General features: G+C 44.4%; 1 protein-coding gene across 13 annotated transcripts in view; it reads left to right on the top strand.

The window, feature by feature from the left end:
* Nucleotides 1-25,501, top strand: part of VPS13D (vacuolar protein sorting 13 homolog D) — a 253,025-nt gene that overhangs the window by 54,342 nt on the left and 173,182 nt on the right. For 10 of the 13 annotated variants that reach the window (XR_006601667.1, XR_006601666.1, XR_006601668.1 and 7 more), the window contains 8 exons: nucleotides 1,766-1,948; nucleotides 7,226-7,448; nucleotides 12,926-13,136; nucleotides 15,462-15,633; nucleotides 15,783-15,916; nucleotides 18,317-18,529; nucleotides 21,939-22,204; nucleotides 23,533-23,666. Coding sequence is in view for 10 of the 13 variants with exons in the window: in XM_045063766.1 (XP_044919701.1) it covers nucleotides 1,766-1,948; nucleotides 7,226-7,448; nucleotides 12,926-13,136; nucleotides 15,462-15,633; nucleotides 15,783-15,916; nucleotides 18,317-18,529; nucleotides 21,939-22,204; nucleotides 23,533-23,666 (1,536 nt within the window). In the remaining 3 variants the exon portion in view is untranslated. The remainder of the gene's footprint in view (nucleotides 1-1,765; nucleotides 1,949-7,225; nucleotides 7,449-12,925; nucleotides 13,137-15,461; nucleotides 15,634-15,782; nucleotides 15,917-18,316; nucleotides 18,530-21,938; nucleotides 22,205-23,532; nucleotides 23,667-25,501) is intronic. The other 3 variants (XM_004741446.3, XM_004741447.3, XM_004741448.3) reach the window with 1 other exon arrangement.

The following is a 25,501-nucleotide window of genomic DNA, read 5'->3' on the forward strand; positions in this document are numbered from 1 at the left end:
AGTGGTAAGAGGGGATCCCCCTGCCTTGTTTCTTATCTAAGCGGGAAAACATTCTGTAAATCTGATGTTAGCCGTATATAGTTTGTGCGTGTGCTTTTTTTATATAAAGATTTTTTTTTAAATTTTATTTATTTGACATAGAGAGAGAAGCGAGAGCAAGCACAGGCAGACAGAGTGGCAGGCAGAGGTAGAGGGAGAAGCAGGCTCCCTGCCAAGCAAGGAGCCCAATGTGGGACTCGATCCCAAGACGCTGGGATCATGACCTGAACTGAAGGCAGCCGCTTAACCAACTGAGCCACCCAGGCGTCCCTTTTTTTTTTTTTTTTTAAAGATTTTATTTATTTATTTGACAGACAGAGATCACAAGTAGGCAGAGAGGCAGTCAGAGAGAGAGAGAGGAGGAAGCAGGCTCCCCGCAGAGCAGAGAGCCCGATGTGGGGCTCGACCTCAGGACCCCGAGATCATGACCTGAGCAGAAGGCAGAGGCTTTAACCCACTGAGGCACCCAGGTGCCCCTGTACATGTGCTTTTTTTTTTTTTTTTAAAGATTTTATTTTTTTATTTGACAGAGAGAGATCACAAGCAGGCAGAGAGAGAGAGGAGGAAGCAGGCTCCCTGTGGAGCAGAGAGCCCGATGCGGGACTCGATCCCAGGACCCTGAGATCATGACCTAAGCCGAAGGCAGTGGCTTAACCCACTGAGCCACCCAGGTGCCCCTACATGTGCTTTTTTAAGGAATCTCTCTACTTCATCTAAATTGTCAGTTTGTTGGCATGAAGTTGTTCATAGGTTGCCTCATTTTTAAATATTTTAAATTCTGGTGGGGATGCCTGGGTGGCTCTGTCGGTTAAGCATCTGCCTTCTGCTCAGGTCATGATCCTACTGTCCTGGGATCAAGCCCACATTAGGTTCCCTGCTCAGTGAGGGTCTGCTTCTCCCTCTCCCTCTGCCACTCCGACTCAATCGTGCTCTCTCCCTTTCTCTCCGAAATGAATAAAATAATAAAAAAAATTTTTGTAGGTTCTGTAGCAATGTCCCATACTCCTTCCTGATAGTGACTATTTTTGTTTTCTTGATTGGTATACCTAGAGGTTCGTTGGCTTTATCAGCCTTTTCAAATAATTAACTTATCGAGGCCTGTATCATGGCCCAGGCATATTATCAACGAGTATGCCATGTACACCTGGAAATACTGTATATTCTATGGTTGTTGGGTATCGTGTTGTATAAATATTTAATTGATTTTTAAAAATTATTCGTTTTCTAAATAACTGATTTCTGCATTATATTATTTTTTCCCCTACTTACTTAGGTTCATTTTGCTTTTCCTATTTCTAGCTTCTTAGACTTTGGTCACTGATTTTAATCTTTATTCTTTTACATAAAATAAGCTTTTAATACTATACTATACATTTTTCATTAAGCACCGTTTTAAGTGTGTCCCACAGATTTGAATATGCTTCATTTTTCTTTTTTTAAAATCAGTTAGGCCAAAATATTTTTCTATTTCCCTGCGATTTTGTCTCTGACCCTTGGGTTATTAAGTGTGTAGTCTACTTTCCAAATATCTGGGGGTTTTCCAATCTTGTTGGAATCTTGTTATCGATTTCTAGTGAAATCCCATGGTGCTGGAATATATTCTGTGTGATTTCAGTTGTTTTAGAATTATGAATTCATGGAATTTTTGGGAACTGGAGGCTATCTGGTTGCAAGATTAGGGCATTGATTGAGCCTGTCTCTGAGTTAATTTTTCCTCCTTTTTCAGGTGAGAGACCAAGCCCAGCGCTGTTCACGGGTTCTCCTGGATATTGAGGCGGGTGCTCCCGTTCTCCTTATCCCTGAAAGTTCCAGATCAAATAATCTGATCGTAGCAAATTTGGGGAAGTTGAAGGTCAAGAACAAGTTTCTCTTTGCTGGTTTTCCTGGGACCTTTTCCTTACAAGATAAGGTGAGCCGTCGGTATCCATTCCGTCGCGCGGTCCGACTACTCGCCTGCCAGTGGAGGATTTCGTAGGTTGCCCCAGGCTGACTTGTAGCTGCCGTTACTTTTGCGGCTTGAACAATTTTTTTTTTTTTTTTTGACGTTATTTTGACATTTCAGTTAACCTTTTAATAGAGATAGTGTAAATTGTAACCTTTACCAGTTGTATGCAAACAACCAACAGAACCAGTCTTCCGTCTGTATAATGCTTTTCTCACAGGCTGACCTTATAAGTGATCAACTTTTTACGTGACCTGCCTTTTTTCAGAGGATGGGATTGGGCCCGTGGTTTATCTGCAGCTGTTCCTATCTTCATGATAAAATTTTATATAGCGAATGGCTTTATAGTTTAAAACGACTTTAGCTCTTATTTATTTCTTAGGACAATGTTTAGCAGTGACTGGGCTGCAGATCGTTGCTTTCATTTTACGTTCATGTAGTAAGTCACAGAGTTGGTTTCGGAGGTGGTCTCTCGGGCCCCTCCCACCCACTTCTGCAGTCAGGGAGGCTAACACTGATGGAACTTAGGACGAGGTCTTGCTGTTCGAGGTGTGTATTTTAATGGAACCTTGCTGGTTTCCATGGTGGCTTTGCAGCATATTTGCTTATGAAGAACAAATTCATTTTAGCTTGTCAGAAAAGCACTTACTGAAATTCGTAGCTAGTCATGCCCGTCTTCAGTCTAATAGCTAATAAAATAGGGAGAGAGCCTTTGAAGGAGGAGATGCACAGGATTTCATTATGAGCTCTTATGACTGGCAATAATAGCAGTACATAGTCAACATTCATTGGATGCTTCTTATATACCAACCAGTGCTAAGCTCTTCATGTATTTCTCCATTTTTTTTTTTTTCTCCTTAGCAACCTAAGGAGGTATCTGGTTTTATTAACCCCATTTTTCGAGCTGAAGATACGGAGACATAGATAGGGTGGGTCATTTCTTTTGGATAATACAGCTAGTCACAGATACAGCACAGGCCTCAGACTTGGTGTGTCTGCCTTCCATATACTCTCAGCTGTGCTATGCCTTCACCCCATGCTGTTAGGGTTAGGCCTGTGTGGGGACAGTCAACTGGGGTAGGCTGTCCCTACCATGTGCCTTACGGACCCCGGCCTGCATACCTGTGGCTCTTTGGAATTTTCTAAAGGGTGTGGCTGAGTTCATTAAAATAATTTTCAAGGGAAGAACTCCAAAGATGATCACAGAAAAACGCACAAATTTGAGCAGTTACTGTATGCCTCTTTAGGTGTAGAAGGAAAAGAAAATGAAAAACTATGAGTTGGGTTCTAGTTGTCACCAGGACGTTGCCAATAACCTCAGCTCTGTTCAGAAAGTAACAGGTGACGACATTTGTTGGTAATACCTGAACTCAAATAATTTTGTTTTCAAATTACTGTCTCCATATTTTTCTTCATTTGTTTTGCTTCTCACTCATCCATTTACTCACTCTTACTAAGCTGCACATCCTGAGCTGAAAATACTTGACTCAGCGAGTGGGAGCCGGTAGAGTAAGAGGGGTGCGGACAGACAGCGTGAACGTGGCAGCCATGTTCATGTGTCATAATCTTGGGTTCAGACCAGAGTTACGGTGTTTGGACGAAGTTTGAGGGGCGGGTTGTCCATGTATCACCTCACTTGTAGTCACTCAAAGAAACCCTATGCAGTGATCAGAGCAGAGGGTGATGCCTGAGCAGCAGTGCTCAGCGTGGGAGGGTGGAATGCCCCCACAATGACCTCACAGCTTCAGCTTCGTAGCTGCCCTCAGGCAGAGCTGATGATTCAGGACTCTATTGCTGTTGACCTCGCTGGAGGAAGCCCTCCTGCCAGAATGATAGGCCTTCCCTGCTCTGATAGGGAGAAGTAGGCTTCCACTTAGGTATGGTTTTTTAAGAGAGTAAAAATAAAATCAGTCCCCACTGGTCTTTAACAGCAGGCCTGGTAGAATCTGGCAACCTGGGTCTTAATGAAGAAAGTCTGGTTTTGCAGTTGAGAGAGAAACATTTTGCTGTTCACTGACCAAAGTCTTAAAGAACATAGAAGAAGGATACATTTGTGAAAAGAAAGATTGGTAACTGCTTCTGGAAGTTCTCGCTTCTAAAATATCCTTAGTATGAGGTATTTCTAATTAACATGACTAGATTTTTAAAAAAAGATTTTATTTATTTATTTGAGAGAGACCAGAGAGAGAGAGAGCACCCGAGTTGGGGCCAGGGAGAGAGGATGGCAGAGGGAGACGGAGAAGCAGACCCCCTGCTGAGCTGGGAGCCCGATGCGGGGCTCCATCCCAGGACCCTCGGATCATGACCTGAGCTGAAGGCAGATGTTTAACCAATTGAGCCTCCCAGGTACCCCAACATGACTAGATATTAAACAAATGTATCAGAGCTTGTGTTTGCTCGTGAAGGTTGTCCTCACCGTCACATTGGGACACTTTGTTCCACCATCTTATTCCAGCTGTGCTGCCATCAACTGCCCAAGGGACAGTTGAATCCCTTCTTTGAAACGGTCTTTTGAGCCGACAGTACGTTCTTCAGGATATCTTTGTTTGTGGAAAATTTTTGTTTTGAGGACTAAATTTTTTAGGAAGAAATCAGCTAGAAACAGAAGGAGTGATCAGGTTGAATAATACCATTTTTGTTTCTCTCCCCTTCCTAAAAAGGTAAAGGACCTGATGTTCTGTATTGGTTATATCTGTATATGGGCTCATGCACTGAGAAGTTAGACTCTAAGAATTGCTAAAATATTTGAAGAAATTTTTGCACATGAGTTTCTGTTTTGTTAAATAAGCCAAATGACAGCACATAGTTTGCAGTATTGTAATGAAAGACTTTTCCTGTATTTGTTTTTGAGGATTTGATTTTAAGTGGCAGTGCCTACAAGGATCGCTTTTTCTTCAAGGTATAATACACTTTTTGCCCCCCGGTTATTTGGAAAAACCTTATGGGATTCAGCAGTCAATTCACATTCATATGCTCTAAAAAGAAAACTTTGAAAAACCACGTCTTTGGGAACCACGTAACCTGGGAAAGCCTGCTGATTACCTTTTTGTCCCTTTGACGAGTCACTTCTCTCCTGCCTAGAGAAGGCCTTCTTCTTCTTCTTTTTTTTTTAAAGATTTTATTTATTTGACGGAGAGAGAGAGATACAGACAGTGGAAGAGGGAATACAAGCATGGGGAGTGGGAGAGAGGGAGAAGCAGGCTTTCCGCTGAGTAGGGAGCCCGATGCCGGGCTCGATTCCAGGACCTTGGGATCATGACCTGAGCTGAAGGCATATGCTTAATGGTTGAGTCACCCAGGTGCCCCTAGAGAAGGCCTTCTTAAGGACCAAAAAAATTTTTTTTGGCTCTAGGCAGTAATTTCTTGGTGATCTGATTTTCTTAAGTCCTTGACAAACTTTTATCTCGTTACATGCAGTGATTGTTCTGTAGAATTCCATAAGGGCTGCTTGGAGTGTGTCGCTTGGTCAAGTCTTTGTGTTCAGATAACCCTGTCTGTGGAGCTCACCTTTCCACAGACACAGTCAGGCTCGGTTGATCTAGGCCTAGGTGAAGTGAAGAATTCCTTTCTTCACCTAAAATCACTTTGCATTTACATTTTCCCTTCAGTGTATTTGCATGTGTGAGGTTTGTCCAGTATGCATTCCAGTGGTTAAAGAACAGGAAATAATCCTGAAATCAAAGCTTGCGGGGTGGGGGGGGTGAGGGGAGGGGAGGTAGGGGGATGGGGTGGTATTTGCTTTTGAGTCCCCCCCCCCCCACACACACCCCTGACTCTAGTGTGTTTGGGATTGTTTTACACAAATCCATGTCTTGAGTGCGGGCTGGGATCTTTCACGTATGCTCTGCTTTCATTCTCCTCAACCACAGTTTGCTGCGCTTAAACCATAATTTCTAAGTCAGCCTTTCAAAAGCTTTGAGTTAATCTCCTCAAGCCATTGATTTATTTAAACCAACTACGGAGAGGATGTAGAGAGATGAATCAAGTCAAAGAGCAACAGCTACTCCTTAGAGTTTAAGTAAATTAAGAAAGGAGGAAGGTTTTTTTTTTTTTTTAAAGATTTTATTTATTTATTTGACAGAGCGCGATCACAAGCAGGCAGAGAGGCAGGCAGAGAGAGAGGTGAGGGGAAGCAGGCTCTCCGCTGAGCAGAGCGCCTGATGCGGGGCTGGATCCCAGGACCCTGAGAACATGACCTGAGCCAAAGGCAGAGGCTCAACCCACTGAACCACCCAGGCACCCTGGGAGGAAGGTTTTTAATGTCGAAATATTTAAGAGCATTTGGAAGCATTGGAAAGCAATTTGCCTTCCAAAAAAATGCGGAAAGTAAGAACTTTTTTTTTCCCACCGTTACTTGTGAATCGCTGTACTTAAGAGAACTGGGAAGAACAGTATTCCCATCTCCTTTTCAGAGCTGCAAGGCGTAAACACATAGGGCAGTGCTGGCTGGAAACCCGTTCTTCCCCTTCCCCCCAGCACGCCTGTGAAAGTGGGTCGATGGTGGCAGAGCCCTGCAGACAGGTAGCATGGAGGCTTGAGTGAAGTTTAAAAGTCAGTTATTGAATCATTCAGGTGAAGAAGATTTCCACTGTTAGCAGAGAACCGAGGGTACTAAGTATGTGTGAAAAGCGTGTCGTGTTTTCAGTAGAATTAATTTACGTTACTCAGTATTTGCCCTTAGTTTTTATGCCCTTAAACAGAAACATAGTAAGGATGGCCAGCCTCCTGTGGTCTTCATTTTGTTTTCATTTGCACGGTTACTTGAAGAGATGAGAAATGAAGCCCAGACAGAGTGACTTCTAGGAAGTGTAGACAGGCTACCGTGGTGTCATTCCTTTGGAACCATGTTGCTGTAGATATGTTCTCTTAGAATTACAGGCCCCTCCCCTCCAGCAAAGCAGTAACATTTTGTATGGCCGAGAGCTCTGCCTTCGCTGTGTCTGACCTAGACTGAACCAACAGTTGGCATTTCAAGCCAACAGATAATATATTCCTGCAAGATGGCTGTAGTTCTCAGTAGGTGTTGAATTATAAGTAACATCTCTGCAAATAATTACACATGACAGGAAAGATCATGACCCTGTTACCCTTTTGTTTATGGGATTTGGGGGGCTTGGGAAGTGCCAAGTGGCATAGAGTCTTTGAAGAGCCCAGGGACTGGGGTAGGATTTTCAGGAGAGTAAGGATTAGTCGCGCCATTCCTACTTTCTAGTTTTATTTTTTTTATTTTTTATTTTTCCCCAGGAATCTGTGCCTTCAGCATCCCCAACAGGTACCCCCAAACACTACATGAGGAAAATGACAAGCACGGAGGACCCAAAGGGAGCACATTCCGAGGGGCTGTTCATGATGCCTCCTGCTGGAATGAGTCTAGGCAGCCTGAGGAGTGAGTCTGCGCTGAGTACTTCGACCAAGCAGCAAGGGCAACAAGCTGCGCCCTCCGCCAGCCAGCTTTCCGGTAGTCCAGGTAAAAGAGGAGGAAGGAGCCACGTGATGAAGGTGGGGAGTTCAGGAGACTGTGGCAGGTTCCTCCAGAGGATGCATCAGAGTGGTAGCAGGTCTTTAGTGATAATCTGATTTTGGTATTATTTTAGAAAGCTTAAGAGTCTCAGGATATAGATTTTAGCAGTGGGCGACTTCTGAAGTACAGTTAAATTAGCAAGAAACAGTGTGAATAAAGAGGTTTAGATTGTCTCTTAGGACTTTTTCCTCAAGGTCAAGGTGGTTGCCAGAAGATGGTGATAGTAAAACTTGGATGATTCCTGTATCCTTAGCCATATCCTTGCAAGTCACTGTCAAGACGCTGTTTTCTACTCAATTATTATTCTATTTAATTCTAAAAAAAACAAAGAACTCTGAGAAAATATTAGTGTCAATTAGGTAACCACAGAGATACTATAAGTAACAATTTTGCAAAGATAGGAACTGTCCCATTACTGGTGCTCTTCTCTGGAATTTAAGAATGAGTTATTCCAGATGAGAGCCTGATTTTGGCCTTTTGCGTTTTTTTAAAGATTTTATTTATTTATTTGACAGAGAACGCAAGCAGCAGAGAGGCAGGCAGAGAGAGAGAGAGAGAGAAGCAGGGTCTGCACTGAGCAGAAAGCCTGATGCGGTGCTCGATCCCAGGGTCCTGGGATCATGGCCTGGGCCGAAGGCAGAGGCTTTAACCCGCTGAGCCACCCAGGCGCCCCGCGTTTTTTTAAAAATTAAATTGAACTAAATTTAATTTTTTGTTTTATTTTATTTTATTTTTTTAAGGTTTTTAATTTTTTGCTTTATTTTAATTCCAGCATATTAACACAGAGTGTTCTATTAGGTTGAGGTATACAGTGCAGTGATTCAGTGCTTCGTAGTCACCCTGTGCCCATCATGACCAGTGCTCCCCATGGTCCCCACCACCTGTTTCCCCACCCCCACCATCTCCCTGCTCATAACCTTCAGTTTGTTCTCTATAGTTAAGATCTGGTTCTTGGCTGGTCTCTTTCTCTGTCTCTCTCTCTCTCTCCCTCTCTTTTTCCCTTTGCTTGTTTGTTTCTTAAATTCCATATACGAGTGAGATCATATGATATTTGTCTTTCTGTGACTGACTTACTTCACTCAGTGCAGTACTCTGCAGCTCCGTCCGTGTCCTGGCAAATGGCAAGATTTCATTCTCTTTTATGGCTGAGTAATGTTGCATTGTGTGTGTGTGTGTGTGTGTATTAAACATATATACACATATATTTATATACAGAGATATATGTTTTTATATGTATAGAAATATATATATATTTACCACCTCTTTCCTTTTTTAAGATTTTATTTATTTTTGTGAAAGAGAGCATGCGCACAAGCAGGGGAAGAGGTAGTGGGAGAGGGAGAAGCAGACTCTCCATTGATTAGGGAGCTGGACACGGAGCTTGATCCCAGGACCCTGGGCTCATAACCTGAGCAGAAGGCAGAGGGTAACTGACTGAGCCACCCAGGGGTCCTGTATACCACCTCTGTCCATTCATCACTTGATGGGTACTTGGACTGCTGCCATAATTGGGCTATTGCAAATACTGCTATAAACATTGGGTGCATGTATCCCTTTGAATTATTGTTCTTGTATTTGGGGGTAAATACCCAGTAGTGTGATTACTGGATTATGGAGTAGTTCTATTTTTAATTTTTTTTTTTTTAAAAGATTTTATTTATTTATTTGACAGAGATCACAAGTAGGCAGAAAGGCAGGCAGAGAGAGAGGGAGGAAAGCAGGCTCCCTACTGAGCAGAGAGCCCGATATGGGGCTCGATCCCAGGATCCTGAGATCATGACCCGAGCTGAAGGCAGAGGCTTAACCCACTGAGCCACCCAGGCGCCCCTATTTTTAATCTTTTAAGGACTCTCCCTACTGTTTCCCGGTGACCGCACCAGTTCGCATTCCCACCAGCAGTGCAAGAGAGTTCCCCTTTCTCTGAATCCTCAGCAACACCTGTTGTTTCCTGTGTTGTTGATTTTAGCCATTCTGACATGCATGAGGTGGTAGCTCATTGTAGTTTTGATTGGCACTTCCCTGATGATGAGTGATGTCGAGCATCTTTTCATGTGTCTCTTGGCCATCTGGATATCTTCTTTGGAGAAGTGTCTGTTCAGGTCTTCAGCCCATCCTTAAATTGGATTATTTGGGTTTCTTTGGTGTTAAGGTATATAAATTCTTATACTAACCCTTTATCAGATGTGTCATTTGCAATATCTTCTCCCATTCAGTAGGTTGCCTTTTAGTTTTGTTGTTTCCTTTGCTGTGCAAAAGCTTTTTATTTTGATGAAAAATAAATTTTTTTTGGCCTTTTTGTTTTGTTTTTAAATTTATTTTTGTTTTTTGGGCGCCTGGGTGGCTCAGTGGGTTAAGCCGCTGCCTTCGGCTCAGGTCATGATCTCAGGGTCCTGGGATCGAGTCCCGCATCGGGCTCTCTGCTCAGCAGGGAGTCTGCTTCCTCCTCTCTCTCTCTCTGCCTGCCTCTCTGCCTACTTGTGATCTCTCTCTGTCAAATAAATAAAATCTTAAAATAAATAAATAAATAAATTTATTTTTGTTTTTTAATCCTTTTTGATCTTATTTTATTTAAGCCGGCTCCTTGCCCAGTGCAGAGCCCGACTTGAGTCTTGATCTCATGACCCTGACATCATGACCTGAACCAAAATCAAGAGTCAGACGTGTAACCGACTGAGCCACCCACGTGCCCCATTTGAATTTTTTAATTTATCTCTACACCCATCGGCTTGAACTCAGGACCCCAAGATCAAGAGTTGCTCCTCTGACTAAGCCAACCAGGCATCCCTGGCCTTATGGTTTTTAAATGTATTCTGGGTAGATGATGGGTAGGATAAGTTAGAGAAGGAAACAGAACGTGATTTGCCACGAAAATCCATCCAGTGTGATCAGGCTTTGAGAGATTGGGACACTCACTAAGAAGGCTGTTGCATGTCTTTTGTTCTATGCAAGGACTAACTGTACTGGGTACTATTTACTCCCTATAGTCCCTTGTGGTCCTAGAGGTGACGGGAACGTGTCTTATGGTTGGATTGATGATTAAATAAATGAGATTGTCCTGATCATCATCACACTGTTGTGATGTTGTTGATGTGATGTTGTTGAACACTTCCTGTGTGCCAGATATCATGGCACATTGTTCCATAAATCATTGGATTTCATGCCACAGCACCCCTATAGAGTTTCATTTTTATCCTCATTTTACACACAAAGAGACAAAGACTTAGAGAGATTAAGTAGCTTAACTTGCCCTGGGTAGTGCGGATAGTAAGTGGCAGAGTTGGACTATGAGCTTGGGCAGTTTGATTGCAGAGCCGAATCCTTACCCTGCATGACTCTGTCTACCAGTCTCTATAGGTACTGGGTGTGGAGCGTAGGTAGTTTGCGCACACGGTGCCAGTGACACTTGTGACCTTGGGCCGTTGCTGTGAAGACAGTGATGAGTAGGAGGAAGGTAGGCAAATGCCTCAGAAATGATTTAGGATGTTTTAGAGATTGATGGAAAGATCTCTCTCCGAACAATATTTCTTCTTCTGGTTTGCTGTTTGTTTCTGGAATTCGTTTGTGATTAAGATGGGATTAAAGTAGTGGTTTGCAAACTGCTCTATGTATCCTTGGGCTTCCGTGATGACCCGAAGTAATCTCTGAAGCCCTTTACCCCCCCCCCGCCCCCTTCTACCAGATCAGTTCCGCTTCTGTCTCTTCCACGTGTTTATCAAAATAATAAAAAACAAAGAACTGCTATATTTCTTTATTTAGTGTGTGTGATTTAACGTGCATTTATTCGATCACTAATGAGGTTGGATATATTTTCATATACATGCTGGGATGATTTTCTTTTGGCAATAGATCGCCTATCACATTCCTTGCCAATTTTCCTACTTGCATGTTCTTTTCTTACAAATTTTTCCAAATCTTTGTAAAATGGGACTATTTCTCTATTATCTGTCAAATATATTGCAATTTTTTCTCCAGTTTCTCTTTTGCTTTTTTTGTTCATGATGTTTTCATCTTGCACTACTCTTTAATTTCCATATAGCTAGATCCATTTTTACTTTCTGTTGTGTGTTCCGCTTCTGATAACACACTCAGAAACACCTTCCCTGTGTTTTATCATCCCATGGGGCAAATACCCTTGATTATTTTTTAAAATAACTTAAGAATTATTTTGTTACATTTTCCCCTCCTCCCGCTTACCTCAAAAATTCTCTTTTGGGATTTTGATTGGGATTATATTAAATAAACAGATTAATTTGTTGGAGAATTCATAAATTTACAATTTTATATTAGAATATAAGCTTCATAGGGAAAAAGATATTTGTATGTTTTGTTCACTGCTGTATCCTGGAATAGTGTCCTGGACTGAGAAAAGTAACTGGCACAGAGTAGGTGTTTAAAAACATTTGCACAAATGAGCTTTAAGCCTGAAGACCTGATAGATGAGATGTGGACTGAACACTATTATAATCCGGCTCTGCTGTGTACTACATGCTGTTAGACACAGCTCCTGCCACTCTGCATAGGAGATGAGAGGCGCCAAGCAGGCCCCACGATGTGGCCATCGTGAGATGTTCTGGGGAGGAGAGAATGGTGCAGGAGGAAAGAACAGAGAGGACCCAGTCGAGATCGAGAGGGGAGGGCGACACCATAGGTAAGGCTGTTGAGGCAGTGGAGGGCTTGGCAGTTTTGGGGAGACAAAGGCCAGTGAGCCTGAGGCTTCAGGAGGAGGGTGGAGAATGGCTTGAGATGAGGTTGGAAAAGTAGGCAGTGGGCTTATGCAGGGTTTTATAAGGATTTAGGGGGAGTTTATAGAAACAACTTTGGATTAAGCATAATCATTAAAGCGTAGGAGAAAGAGAATGTTACGGTCTCATTTATTTTTTTAAGGATTAGTCAGGTATTTTGCGGGCAGAATGGTTTTGTGAGGGCCAGAGGGAATGGCGTAGGTATACTGGGGGGGGAGTTTCTAGAGAGCCAGGCAGAATGGCAGTGGTTTGGATGAGATCAGTGGTCGCGGAAATGATGACATATTTGTTGGAGAAGAGAATTTCGGTGCTGGAAAACTTTGAAGGCTTTGAGTTGTGTCCTCTCTACATGAGACCTATATCCTATAGGATATCCTTGGGAGGGATGGCTGTCCAGTCATGTCGGTCATAAATCCTTTAGGCTCAGCTCATGTCTCAGGACAGTAGCATGTGCGTGATGCGGAAGGGGAGCAGATGGGAAGGTTCCAGCACGTGGAGTGCCGCATAGGGAGGCCTTGGTGCTGGAGTGGAGACTTTTGGACACTCAGGTTTTTGAAGGAGACAGTTCCAAACGTTTTCTGAAGACAGAATGAACTTTGTTTACCTTTTTAGTTTTGTTCAGGGCTGGTCCAGTCTGGGTCTTACTTTCTTTATTCTCTCTCTTTCCTTGGGTCCATGTAGAAGACCATGTCTGCCTGCTGGATTGCATTGTCGTGGACCTACAAGACATGGACATCTTTGCTGCAGAGAGACGTCCTCGAGAGTATTCTAAGGCCTCAGAGGACAGCAGTGGAGATCTGGTGTTCCCTTCCTATTCCGTGCGGCAGACGGGAGGGAGTCTCCTAACTGAGCCTTGTCGGCTGAAACTGCAGGTGGAAAGGAATTTGGACAAGTGAGTGGTTTACATCTGGATAATTGTCTGTCTTTGGTAGAATCTTAATAGCTTGGCAATCAGTACTGTGGAGGTAAGTCTGGAAGAGAATAGGTGTTCACTTATTTCTTCCGTGTAGCAAATGTTTATTGAATCCCAGCTGTGTGCTAAACATGAGGGCTACTGTGATGGGAAGAAAAACCTGTCTTTATGGAGCTTATGTTGTGTTGATACAGGGATATAGGAAGGCAAATTAGAAGGTGATTGTAGGGGCGCCTGGGTGGCTCAGTGGGTTAAGCAGCTGCCTTCAGCTCAGGTCATGATCTCAGGGTCCTGGGATCGAGTCCCGCATCGGGCTCTCTGCTCGGCAGGGAGCCTGCCTCCCTCTCTCTCTCTCTCTCTCTGCCTGCCTTTCCATCTACTTGTGATTTCTGTCTGTCAAATAAATAAATAAAATCTTAAAAAAAAAAAAGAAGGTGATTGTAATTTAGGGTTTGACTCAGTGTTAGAGACTGTGTGACTGGGATTGCCCTGGGACCTTGGAAACAAAGACGAGGAGGCGCGGGTGTAGCACAGCTTTTGGTGGACGTAGGGAGGTGATGATGGCAAGGAAAGTATTTTGGAAGAGGTCACATTTGGATTATATGTTCCAAGCACAATAGATCCTGGACCTGGTGTTGCTACTTAGCCCGGAGCTCCATTTAATCAGAATAACTGTTGAGCTGCTGTTCTGCCCATTTGGCTCCGTTAAGCAATCTCAAAGTACTCCATAAAGGCTAATGAGCTGACTCTAAATGACCTTTTCATTGGCCTCAAGTATGGGATGCTGTTCATCTCTGCCGTTTAGAGCATCGCTTCATTGTCATTACTGCTGTGGGATCGTCCGGGAAACATCTTAAATGTGAATGTTCCCAGACCCCACCAGAGACCAGTGGAACCTGGCTCTCAGGGCTAAGCCTTGGGTGCATGTGAGTGAGGTTCCCTGGTGTGGCCTGGGGACCATGAGCCCGGACAGGAGCTGCTGTGCCCCGTGTGTGATCACTGTCTGTTTGGGGCATTCGTTTCAGAGAAAGCAGCAATACTTGGCATTTCTGTGATAAGCAAAGACGGTGCGTGGCTGTCAAGTAATGAAGAACGTTCTCGTTGGCTGCATTTTGACAAGCCGTCCGGTTACTTGTGGGGAGTGCGATTCTAATCCGTCTTTGGCCACTCTCTTCGGGGTTCTAGGGTTTGGGCAAACCGTTTAATACTCCTTTTTTGTTTCTCTCTAGATTAACGACACTAACATCGTGTAGCTGCTCTCTCTGGGATGTTTGCATTTTATTCTTTTTTGTTATTCAAGTGCTCCCTGGCTGGCGCTCAGTTATGCTTGGCATGGGCTCTCTCTGGTTTTCTGGCCTAGCAATCTTAGGAGGAGCTTCGTTATTTAGAAATGGAACACTTTGTTTTCTTTTCAAATAATGCTTTCCCCCCCAATAACGTGCTTTGTTACTCTGATTGTGTAAACTTGACCCGCTTCCCTTCCATCCGCGTTTATGTGCAGGTGATTATAGCATCAGCCCCGACAGGCAGCGATAACTCCGTACGAGAGACCCTCTCAGCGGCTTGCGCCACAGAAACAGGGAGCTGAGAGGGGGCCCGGGAGTCCCTTCCAGATTTTTTTTTGTGGCTTGCATCACTGCTCTTTCTTCACTTGGTCACTATATAGATTTTTCTCTGCACAGTTACTTTTTACATTCTCCTTTGAATCCCCATCCTCTCCGCACTCCGAGCGTGGTGTCTGCAGCATCCGTGGGGCCCGCTTCTCCCTGGGAGGGTGGAGGGCAGCTCTTCAGTGTGGGGACGAAGTATGCTACCCCCAGATCCGGGCATCTCAGCCCTGCTCCTGCCCGTCTCAGCAGAGACAAGTGACAGATTCAGAGTTTATCCTGATGTCCCATCTGGGCTCCGTCTGAAACCCTGGAGTCTGCCTTTAGTTATCACGGAGTCTGAAGAGTTAAGTGAAGCGGTCGCTGTTTCTTCATTGCCTCCCCAAATGTAACGCTAGAGCTCTTTCTGGGTCTCATGAGATCTTTTTCCTCATTAATCAATTATTTGGCTAATTCAGATCTGGGGACGTTGTAAGTGCATATTTTGAGAGGAAAAGTGTTCTTTGTAGATGACACAGGATACTCAGTTGTGCTCACCTGGTTTGTTTGGAGCCACATGAAAGTTTTATTATCGGAAGTTAGAGACGAACCGATGGATAATGTCGGGGGGCACAGTTCAGCTCTTTCTTGTGTTTGGGTGTGAGCTTTGTCAGTGTTACTGATTTGTTGGCCAAAGTGACTTTTTTTCTTTCCTCAGAGAAATAAGTCACACTGTGCCAGACATTTCTATCCATGGCAGTCTCTCCTCAGTCCACTGCTCCCTGGATTTGTCCAAATACAAGCTGATCCGGGGTTTACTGGAGAACAACCTCGGAGAGCCCATAGAGGAATTTATGCGGCCTTACGATTTACAAGACCCAAGAATTCACGTAAGTGAGACCTCGCGCCGTCCCACAACCCTTAACTCTCACAGTCGCAGCCGATGGCCACCTCGTGCGTGGATCGCTCCAGCTCACCTGCGGAGAGCTGATGGGACGACGAGCAGATTAATGTCTTGACATTTTAACCCCCTTTTCAGACTGGCGTTTTCCTCTTGCAGACTGTTCTCAGTGGAGAAGTGTACACGTGCATGTGCTTCCTCATCGATATGGTGAACGTGAGTCTGGAGCTGAAAGATCCCAAAGGAAAAGAAAGTACTGGGTCCTTAGCCAGGTATGACTTTCACGGTGCTGGTTTATGCCTGGTGACCCACAGGACCGCAGCAGTACTGCAAGCAGTGCTCGTATTTCGCTGTGGCGTAGAGCGGAGGTGGCAGAACGGTGGTTCATGACGGAGGTGGTCTGGTCTGCACAGTGCGTTTTGGTTGCTTTTTCAAAGTTTAAATTCATTGCTTTATGAGTAAAGACAGGTTATTAGGACGTGTCAGTGACCTCCACACCTGGTGCTGAAATGGTTGCATTAGAAAGAGCTGCAGAAATGAATCAAAACTTTCCTAAGACTCTGCTGGCATTGGTTGTTTTGTTTTGTTTTGTTTTCATGTCAGCACTGTTCAAAAAAATTGGACAGTCGACACACAACGTGATGTTAGTTTCACATGTACAACAAAGTGATTCAACTTCTCCGTCCGTTTTGCTGCGCTCACCGCGAGTGCAGGTACCTTGTGTCGCCCTGGGACACTCCTACGGCACCGTGACTGTATTGCTTGTGTTGTACTCTTGATCCCCGTGATTTACTCATTCCATAACTGGAAGCCCGTACCTCCCGCTCCCCTTCACCCATTCGCCTCCCCACCCTGAATCTACTGGTGTTCGGAAGCGTCGACTCCAGACCCGCAGTTACGGAGAGCTCGTACTGCTGTTACTGGTACCTGTGGAGCGCACCTTTAACGTCGTGCGGTTTTTGCGGGGAGAGACACAGCAGCCACTGCAGTTGTGTGTGAGTGGCAAGGAGGGGGTAACATTCCAGAGAGCCTGCAGTGTTGTAAGGGAGGCTCCATTGGAAAAAGTCATATCATAATATACTCCTAATGTAATCTTGCTGCTGTGCTATGTCATCGAAGCTTAAAATCATAATAATAAATAAAAAGTGCCACGGACTGGAGGGGGGTGTCAAAAAAGAAGTGACAGACATGCAAGACACAGCAGGGATTGAGAAGGAAGACGTTTTCCTCCTGATGGTATGTGACCCTGGTGGCCCGCAGGCTGCGCTGTGGCCACAGTCACTGTGGCTGATAGAGCAGCCAGTGTCTCGATGTGGCAGCAAGTGAGACGAGAGTCCCTGAGTGCCCTTGAATTCACCTCACAGAGTTGGAGCACCGTCCACCTCATGGAGTCCACCATTCACCTCACAGAGTTCGAGCACCGTCCACCACCATCCGAAGCGCAGGCTGGGTGGTGTCTGCCGAAGGGGAGACCCAGAGCTAGTTGGGGAGCAGCCCTGCTCACTGCGTCCCCGGCCAGCATTTAAAAATTGGGGGACTTGGCATAAAAAGTTTGGATTTCAGCCTCTTTTGAGAAGCTGAAAGCTTTGACAATACTGGGCCCATGTTTTCATGGAGGAGCATCTTGGGCTGCCTGCACATAGCACGTGTTTGCCTGGTGATTCACTTTGTGCGTCTGTCACTTGCATGGTCTGGGCGTACCAGGAATTTGTGATTACTGGTCTGGAACCCGGACGACTGCGGGTCTTCACACCTGATACCTTTTCATTTTGATCTCTTGACAAGCATGTGAGGCTGAGGCCGGGCAGATAGGACTTCTGTTTTCCAGATGGACTTTGTATCTAGTGTAAGGTCGCATGGCTGGAAAAGTGGTTCTGTATTTGAAAACAGGACTTCAAAGTCTAGAAATTTCCCTACTGAAACACTCCTTTTTTTCTTGTCTTCCTGTCAACAGTCCATCCTGGCCTCTATGTAACTCAGTTGAATGAAACATGGTATAATGAGGCTTGGGGCCCAGATAGTCTTGTGAGTCAGCAGTTTTTTTCTGATGACTAGCTATGCCCTTAGTTTTTTATAAATTGAAATAATTCTGTATGGAAGGTCATGATGGTACTGAGTAAATTATGAATTGCACATTGTAGCTTCCTCTGTTATTTATAAAAAAAAAAAGGCAGTATCGTATGTACTTCCTCTTGGTGGATCAGTTGCATTATTTCTCTATATGAGGAATGTTACTTGTTCTGGTTGCTTCTAGGAAACTATAGTAGTTATGTAACAATTGGGCAGTCTCTGAAGAGGGGAATCTGCAGGAAGGCTAGGAGTTGACAGATGAAGGTCTAAAGAGACCCTTGGCATCCCTTGGAGATTGTTAAATGGATATAACCTTCTCAGACTTGAGATGAGAAACAAGAATGCCTTTGCAGCCAGAGAATAGTAGATAATGTTATTCCTCACGGAGTTCCTATGGACAAGGTCATCTTCCTGGAAATGAAAAGTAAGAGATAGGGGTCAGTGGCACTAGATCCTTTTTGAGGAGTCTGTTAACAAAATTGGGGAAAGTTATTCCCCTTCATAATTCTCAGGGATACTTAGGACTTTGTTCCGTTGTCTCGAACTTAGATAATTTTGTGAAATGGAAGAGTTTAATATCTTGTCTGCTTTTTCCCTTTCAGATTCGACTTCAAGAAATGTAAACTGCTCTATGAGAGCTTTTCCAACCAAACCAAGTCCATTAACTTGGTTTCCCATTCCATGATGGCTTTTGACACCCGCTATGCCGGGCAGAAGGCCAGCGCCGGCCTGACAAATGTCTTCAGCTGTATTTTTCAGCCTTCTAGGAACAGCAGCACCACCCAGGGATCCATCCAGATGGAGCTGCATTTCAGGTAGTGGACCGAGACCCTGATTCCATGTTTCTCTATCAAACTTCCTTTTGTGGCCAGTGGGCCAAGACTCTTTCAGCTTTAGAACGTCACAGGACTGAGGAGTCACTGGAAAGATAAATAGAAAAGGGCTCACCAGTGCAGCTCACAGTGCATTAAGTCGGTATTCCTGTCACCTTGCAGTTGCCTGTATTGGCCAAGAGATGTCTCTGTTGCCTTAAAAAAAAAAAAGTTTATAATTAGAACAGAGTCTTAAACTCAATCTCTCTGTAGACTGTTGTAGTATGTAGAGCAAACAGAGGAAGGAAGAAATGATTCTTGTTTAAGGGGAAAGAAGATGTTTGGTCTGTAGAAATTACAGGAACGTGGTTTTGACTTGAATTATTCCTTTATCTATGCATGTCTTGCTAACCCATTTCTCCATTTAAACGGGGCCTCTTTGAAATAGCTTATGTTTTTCTTCCCGTTATTAGGCCAGGAAGCATCTGAAATGTGCATATAATGAGTGTATGTTTTGGAATTGTACCAATGTGGGCTTAACATCTCGATCTACCACCTTTTAGCTGTGTGTCCTAGGACAAGTTCAACTACTTTGACCGGCAGTTTTCTCCTCTAGAGGGTAGAGGGGACAAGTGTACCCACCTCACACGGTGCAGGCAGGAATTAAAGAAGTAATTCTGGCCTGTGGCGTGGCCCCGATGGTAGTTCTTATTGTTATTACCGAGGCAGCGGGTGTTATGTACAGTGTACTGCTGCGAGGTTTTATGGCTAAGGTGGGAATAGGCCTGAAAACCGTGAAAAATTAGGTTTGATCTAAAATCCTCCAACGCAAATTCAAAAGGAGACCTTTGGAAGAAACGTCAGTTCTACTCTATTAGTGCCTAATGCTCTCAGGCTGTACCTACAAACTAGTAAGTGAAAAGGCTGGGACAAACTTCATGGGCCAAAAAAGATGAAGATTATTCTTGTATTCCTATGCTTGAATGTACCTGATACTTGAGTGTGCTGCGTGGGGAATTCTCAGGGTTGAGATTTCTTTTAGAGAGAGGTCATGGTCCTTCTCCATATGCCTTTAGGAAGTCTAGCAAAGTACGGTCAGATCTTTGCCTGAACTTTCTGGATGCTCTGAAATGAGAGTGCTCGTTCCCTCTAACTGTGGGCCCAGGCCCAAGCCACGCACTTCCTCACTTTGATACTTAAATCCTCCCAGCAGGTCTGCAGAGTGGGTGCCTTCTGCCCAGTGTTATAGCTGCAGCAGTAGAATTGGAGGGCACTGAACGCCTCTCCAAGGTGGGTGAATGACATGCTCAGGACTCACACTGGGGCCTCTGATCGCAGCGCCCATGTGGCTTCCGACAGTCCTCAGGTGTGGTCACTGTGTGTCTCCTGACCTGGCTGATTGCAGTCAGATGCGAGGCTGGCTGTGATTTGTGGTTCTTTTGTTTGAAGATGTTTATCTGAGCAGGAGGCTTCCATATATTTGGTCCTTCTGCAGAAACAGTTTCTTTTTGGGTTTGTTATATTATTATTGATCTAGCTTCCTAATCTGTCAGCTAGTTGTCTCATCAATCGTATTTTTTTTTTTTAAAGATTTTATTTATTTATCTGACAGAGAGAGAGATCACAAGTAGGCAGAGGCAGGCAGAGAGGGGGTGGGAAGCAGGCTCCCTGCTGATCAGAGAGCCCGATGCGGGGCTCGATTCCAGGACCCTGGAATCATGACCTGAGCTGAAGGCAGAGGCTTTAACCCACTGAGCCACCCGGGTGCCCCTCATCGATCTTATTTTTAATATACAAGGAGCCTTGGAATATCACTCTGTGTATATACTGGAGGTGTATAATTTCTGGGAGCCAAAAAGTAAAGTCTTACCTTGGTTCTTGTGAACAGAAATACCATTGTGAGGGAGAGGGGGTTAACATGTTCCCTTGATTGGAACTTTTGAACGCTTTCTGTGTCTCCAGAAGAATTGCTCTTCTGTTGGGATTTTGTGTGTCAAATATAAATCACTTCACAGTGTTTAAAGGCTTGAAATATTTTCCAGAAAAGGGTATCAGGCATACTTTGACTTTTCAGTTAGTGCATAACTCTGACGATCTGTGTTCAAAATGGGGTGGAAAAAATTTTACCGAGGGCAACATTTTTTCTCTAATACAAAAGAGTAAAGTGTTTCTGTGAAAAATGCTGTGTCTGTATGAGGGAGACATGCATCACTGTGCCCTTTCTCCAGAGGCAGTGAGCCAGGTTTAGGAGAAACAAGAGAACTAGAGAGGCCAGACTTAAAAACATCTCAGAATCAGCTTTTGCTGAATAGGAGCCCCTTTTGGGGGAGGTAGCCAGGTACGTATGGGTAGTAGCTGGAGCCCCAGAGTCACTTCGCGGCTCACAGAACAAAGTTCAACCCAGAAAACCATCAAAGGTATCCTGAGCCACTTTCCTCTGTCCCACCCATCTCGGCCCACTCCTATTCTGGTAGGGCCACACCACGGTTTGCGACTAGGCTTGGGGTCCTCCATGGGTTTTCACCTCAAATAGAGAATTCGGGGTAATCGGGCCTACAAAGCCAATATTGTCTCTCTCCCTCCCCCAACTCCATTTCTGGGTGCTTGGGGCTATGCCCACATATAAATGTCATTTTATTTGTCCTCCTTCTCAGGCTAAAGATCTGGGTTGTCTGGTCGGATCCAGTTGGCGAATTAGTACTATTGTGTACATTTGATGTTTGTAAAGAAGTGATCCCAAATATCAAAGATAGGGTGCCTCACTGATCTTCTTGAAATAGCCTGTGGGGAAGGAACTGACATTTACCGAACACACACCTGTTATGTGCCTGGTGCTTTGTCTTTTACCCTGTTCATGTTTCTCATTTTTTAACTGAGGAAACAGGCTCAGAGAAGGTAGGCGACTTATCCAAGATAACACAGCTTGTAAGCGACTGGATTTGAATCCGTGCTCTTTATACTGCACCGGGATTTCTCGGCTTCAGCACTGTTGACGTTTTAGGTTAGACACTTCTGGTTGCGGGGCTGTCCTGTCTGTTTTGGGATGTTTAGTACTATCCCTGCCCTCTGCTCTCTAGAGGCCCATAGCGAGCCATGCCCCCACTTTGCGTTGTGACCAACACAGACGCCTCCAGATGTTGTCAGACATCTCCTGTGGGACAAAATCACTCCTGGTTGAGAACTGCCAGAGGACACTATACTGCTTTCTTACAGCATAAAAATGTGATGAGCTTTTGAAAATATACACCAAGTATCTTATTAGACCACTGTTCAGAGTTTACTGATACCCAGAGCAGTCAATTTTAAAAATACGGGAAAAACACCTGCCCAAGCTGAGTAGTATACTTGCAAGTTAATAAAATACATTTCTCCCTTCCTGTTTTATTTTTTTGTTAAATCTTTATGCTTGCAGATCTACAAAGGATTCGTCCTGTTTTACGGTAGTTCTCAACAATCTGCGTGTGTTCCTCATATTTGACTGGCTCCTGCTAGTCCACGATTTTCTTCACACTCCCAGCGACATCAAGAAACAGACTCATGTTACTTCTTCTCGCCACCGTAACTCTAGCAGTGAATCTGCTGTAGTTCCCAAAACTGTGAAGAGTGGAGTAGTTACCAAGCGGTCTTCCCTTCCTGTGTCCACTGAAAGGCACCTGGAGGTCAAGGTCAACGTAACAGGTGAGCCTGTTGTTGTAGGTGTGTTGCAGGTGTGAGTCACTGATTCTCAGTCTGCATGGTAGGCTCAATATGTGTCTTCTAGGATGATTTTTCTGTCATCTCTGTATCTTGATGTGAGCACTTATACATTTGCAGACCAATGAGTGTCGGAATCCGTGACCTTCATTTTCTGCTGTGAACTGCGGGCTCCCATTCAAGGTTGCAGGGTTCTGGGCCCTTGGCTCCACCAGCCCATGGCTGTTGTCCAGCTTGAGTGCTGCCTGGCCACTGGTCTTTTCCCCGAGTGTTAACTCTGGCTTCAGTTTTCTGTTTGGTCTTTAGTGCTCCAACAGATGTGCCTTACTGAGTTTAGGCAAATCTGATATGTGAAAATTGCAGGATAAATAAGTGAGGGGATCATTATTTTCTTTGCAAAAAGAATATGTCCCTTTACAAACAGATTTCCTGTGGTTTTTGTTAACTAGCGAACTCTCCTGGTAGATCCGTATGTATTTGTGGATCTACTATCGTGTTGCTGCCGTAGCCCAACTACCGCTCAGGGGTTTGGAAGAAGCAGGCCAGCACAGTGCGCTCCGAACAGATTTAGTTTCAAAAGTTCAGTCTAAACAAGGGGTTTGATGAAAACGAAAAGTAAATTTGCCATGTACAAATGAGTAGGAAACTGTCTATATTTAGTAATTTCAAAAAGATCTATGTTAAATTAGTGTATGTTCTTTGTAAACCACTTGAACAGCTATGTAGATGATGCCGTGCCTCCCACTGCCCGACCAGCATTAGGACGTGTGTCTATTTCTGGGTTTTTAAAATAGGCCATTGCTTGGAGAAGGGGTGATATCCCGGGCTTCTGAATATCTCATAGTCCTCCCAGGAGACTTAGCTTAAAAATACATTCTACAGATTTTTTAAAAAAAATTTATTCATTTGAGAGAGAGAGAGTGAGCAAGCCAGAGCACAAGGGGGGAAGTGTGAGGGGAGGGGCAGAGAGAGAGCAGGGAGCCTGATGTGGGACTCCATCGCAGAACCCTGAGATCATGACCTGAGTGGAAGGCAGCTGCTTAACCAACCTAGCCACACAGGTCCCCCCTTAAAAATACATTCTAAAGAGAGAAGAGAAGCTGCATCCCAGTCTTTTCTGCCTGGGCAGATACAGAGAATTTGTTCAGGCTGGTGGTAAAGCCAAGTGTCGACAAACATCCTGGAGCGCAAGTCTTGCTGGCTAATCCCCCTCCCCTCAGCCTCCCCAGTGTAAATGCATTGACTACTTTGCAGCAGCCTGGTGTTTTCCAGCTTCCCAGCTTTGGCTTGGTTGACCATGCTGTCCTTTCCAGGCACGGAGTTTGTGGTTGTTGAAGATGTGTCCTGCTTCGATACCAATGCCATTATTCTCAAAGGCACCACAGTGCTCACCTATAAGCCCCGATTTGTCGATCGCCCCTTTTCAGGGAGTTTGTTTGGCATCGAGGTAAGAAATCTATGTGTCGATCAAAACACTCAATGTTTGGCTTAAGAGAAAAGCATTTGGAAGAGAATTTTACCTGCTCGGCTTTCATTAGGGGAAACCATTGATGGAGTCGGGGAACTCTGGCCCCTCTCTCTTTGGTTTGTCCTCAGATCTACCAGGCTATCCTTATATGGGCAGTCAGTCCTCCAGTGTCAGGCTGTAAATAATGCTGAGAGATGGGACTTCTGGGTCTCACATAGTCCCTTCCTCGAGAAGTTCAGCGAGACTCTTGCAGTCCCCAGTACTCTGCAGGCCCCTGCTGTGCCTTCAGTGGCTGTGGTCTAGCCCTGGGGAAATTAGTCAAGGTGGGCAAGTGGTCCTCATTTCCCTGTGTCCCCTTCCCTGTGTTGAATTGTCATCTCTGTGAAGACTTAGGGCTTTGTGGTCTTGGAAACTTGTTTATATGAGGTGTGAAGGATTTGATGCATTATCCTTTCAGGAATATCTCATTTGTAGAAGGATATCTCTGAAGAGGCATGCCTAACCTAACGGAGTGAGTCTCTCATAGTGCTGCTTGAGGCTGTAATTTAATCTCATGAAGGAGATACTTGGCGTTGGAGTGGCCTTCTGTAGCCTGAAAATTACATGATGCAATATTGAGTAAAAACTGCTTTGTTTCTTTTAAGGTCAGGGGCCGTGGAGAGGGAAGGAGAAATGAGGCAGATTATTATTTCTATCAAGTGTTCTTAATCTGCTGATCTCTGCTGACGTTCCTCTTGTTATAATATTAGAATATTGGGTCCAGGTTACTCATCATTCCCTTTATGATTGAACTTTTCGTGCCCTATTCTTTCCAGTTGTATTTCAGAGGTTGAATGAACAAAACTTTTTTCACTGTCAGCAGCTTATGGCACTTTTTTTTTTCTCTCGCAGCAGATATAGCTCAATATAATCTGTAGAGATTTCACTTCTTGATTACTTGTTGCTCTCATGTCACGAAACCTCAGTTTGAGGGGAAGGATTTACGTGCTGGTGTGATGTGAGCTGATCATGAAATTGTCGCTCTTTCCCAGCCTCTCCAGTACCAGCTTTTTTTTTTTTTTTTAAATTTTTATTTATTTGACAGACAGATCATAAGTAGGCAGAGAGGCAGGCAGAGAGAGAGGAGGAAGCAGGCTCCCTGCTGAGCAGAGAGCCCGATGCGGGACTCGATCCCAGGACCCTGGGATCATGACCTGAGCCGAAGGCAGAGGCTTTAACCACTGAGCCAGCCAGGTGCCCCTCCAGTACCAGCTTTGAATGGAAAATGTTTGTGATTGATTAATGACCTGCCAGGGACAATTGAGTTTTGGGTAGCAGAAGGCCCTGAAGAAAAAAGGAAAATGAAACTTCTTTTGCTCTAAGTCTTAGAGAAACTGTATTATTTGAGATTCCTGGAAATTCCTTTCAGTCTTGTTCCTCAGGCAGCACAATTGGATCTGAATTTTAAGACCCCTCCCCTGGCTTCATGCCCCCCACCCCGCCGCCGCCCACGCCTCGGTCCATCACTGGGGCAGAATTTATAAAGGAAGCCAAATGAGTTGATTTTGACTATGGTAAAGGAGCTTGGTTTCACATATTTTCAGCGCTAGAAAATGGCCTCCATCCCCCAAAAGGGGGAAAAAGGGAGAGCAACATGAATGCTTTCTTCTATACTGTTCTTTCTTCCTCTCTTTTTTTTTTTCTTTTTTTCCAAAATTTTGTTTAAACTTTACTTAGTTAATACGCAGTGTAATATTGGTTTCAGGACTAGAATTCAGTGGTTCATCACTTATACACAACACCCAGTGCTCATCAAACCAAGTGCCTCCTTAGTG

This window comes from Mustela putorius, unplaced genomic scaffold (assembly GCF_011764305.1).
Source record: "Mustela putorius furo isolate JIRA1106 unplaced genomic scaffold, ASM1176430v1.1 tig00003853_pilon_pilon_pilon, whole genome shotgun sequence".
In the NCBI taxonomy this organism is placed as follows: Eukaryota; Metazoa; Chordata; class Mammalia; order Carnivora; family Mustelidae; genus Mustela; species Mustela putorius.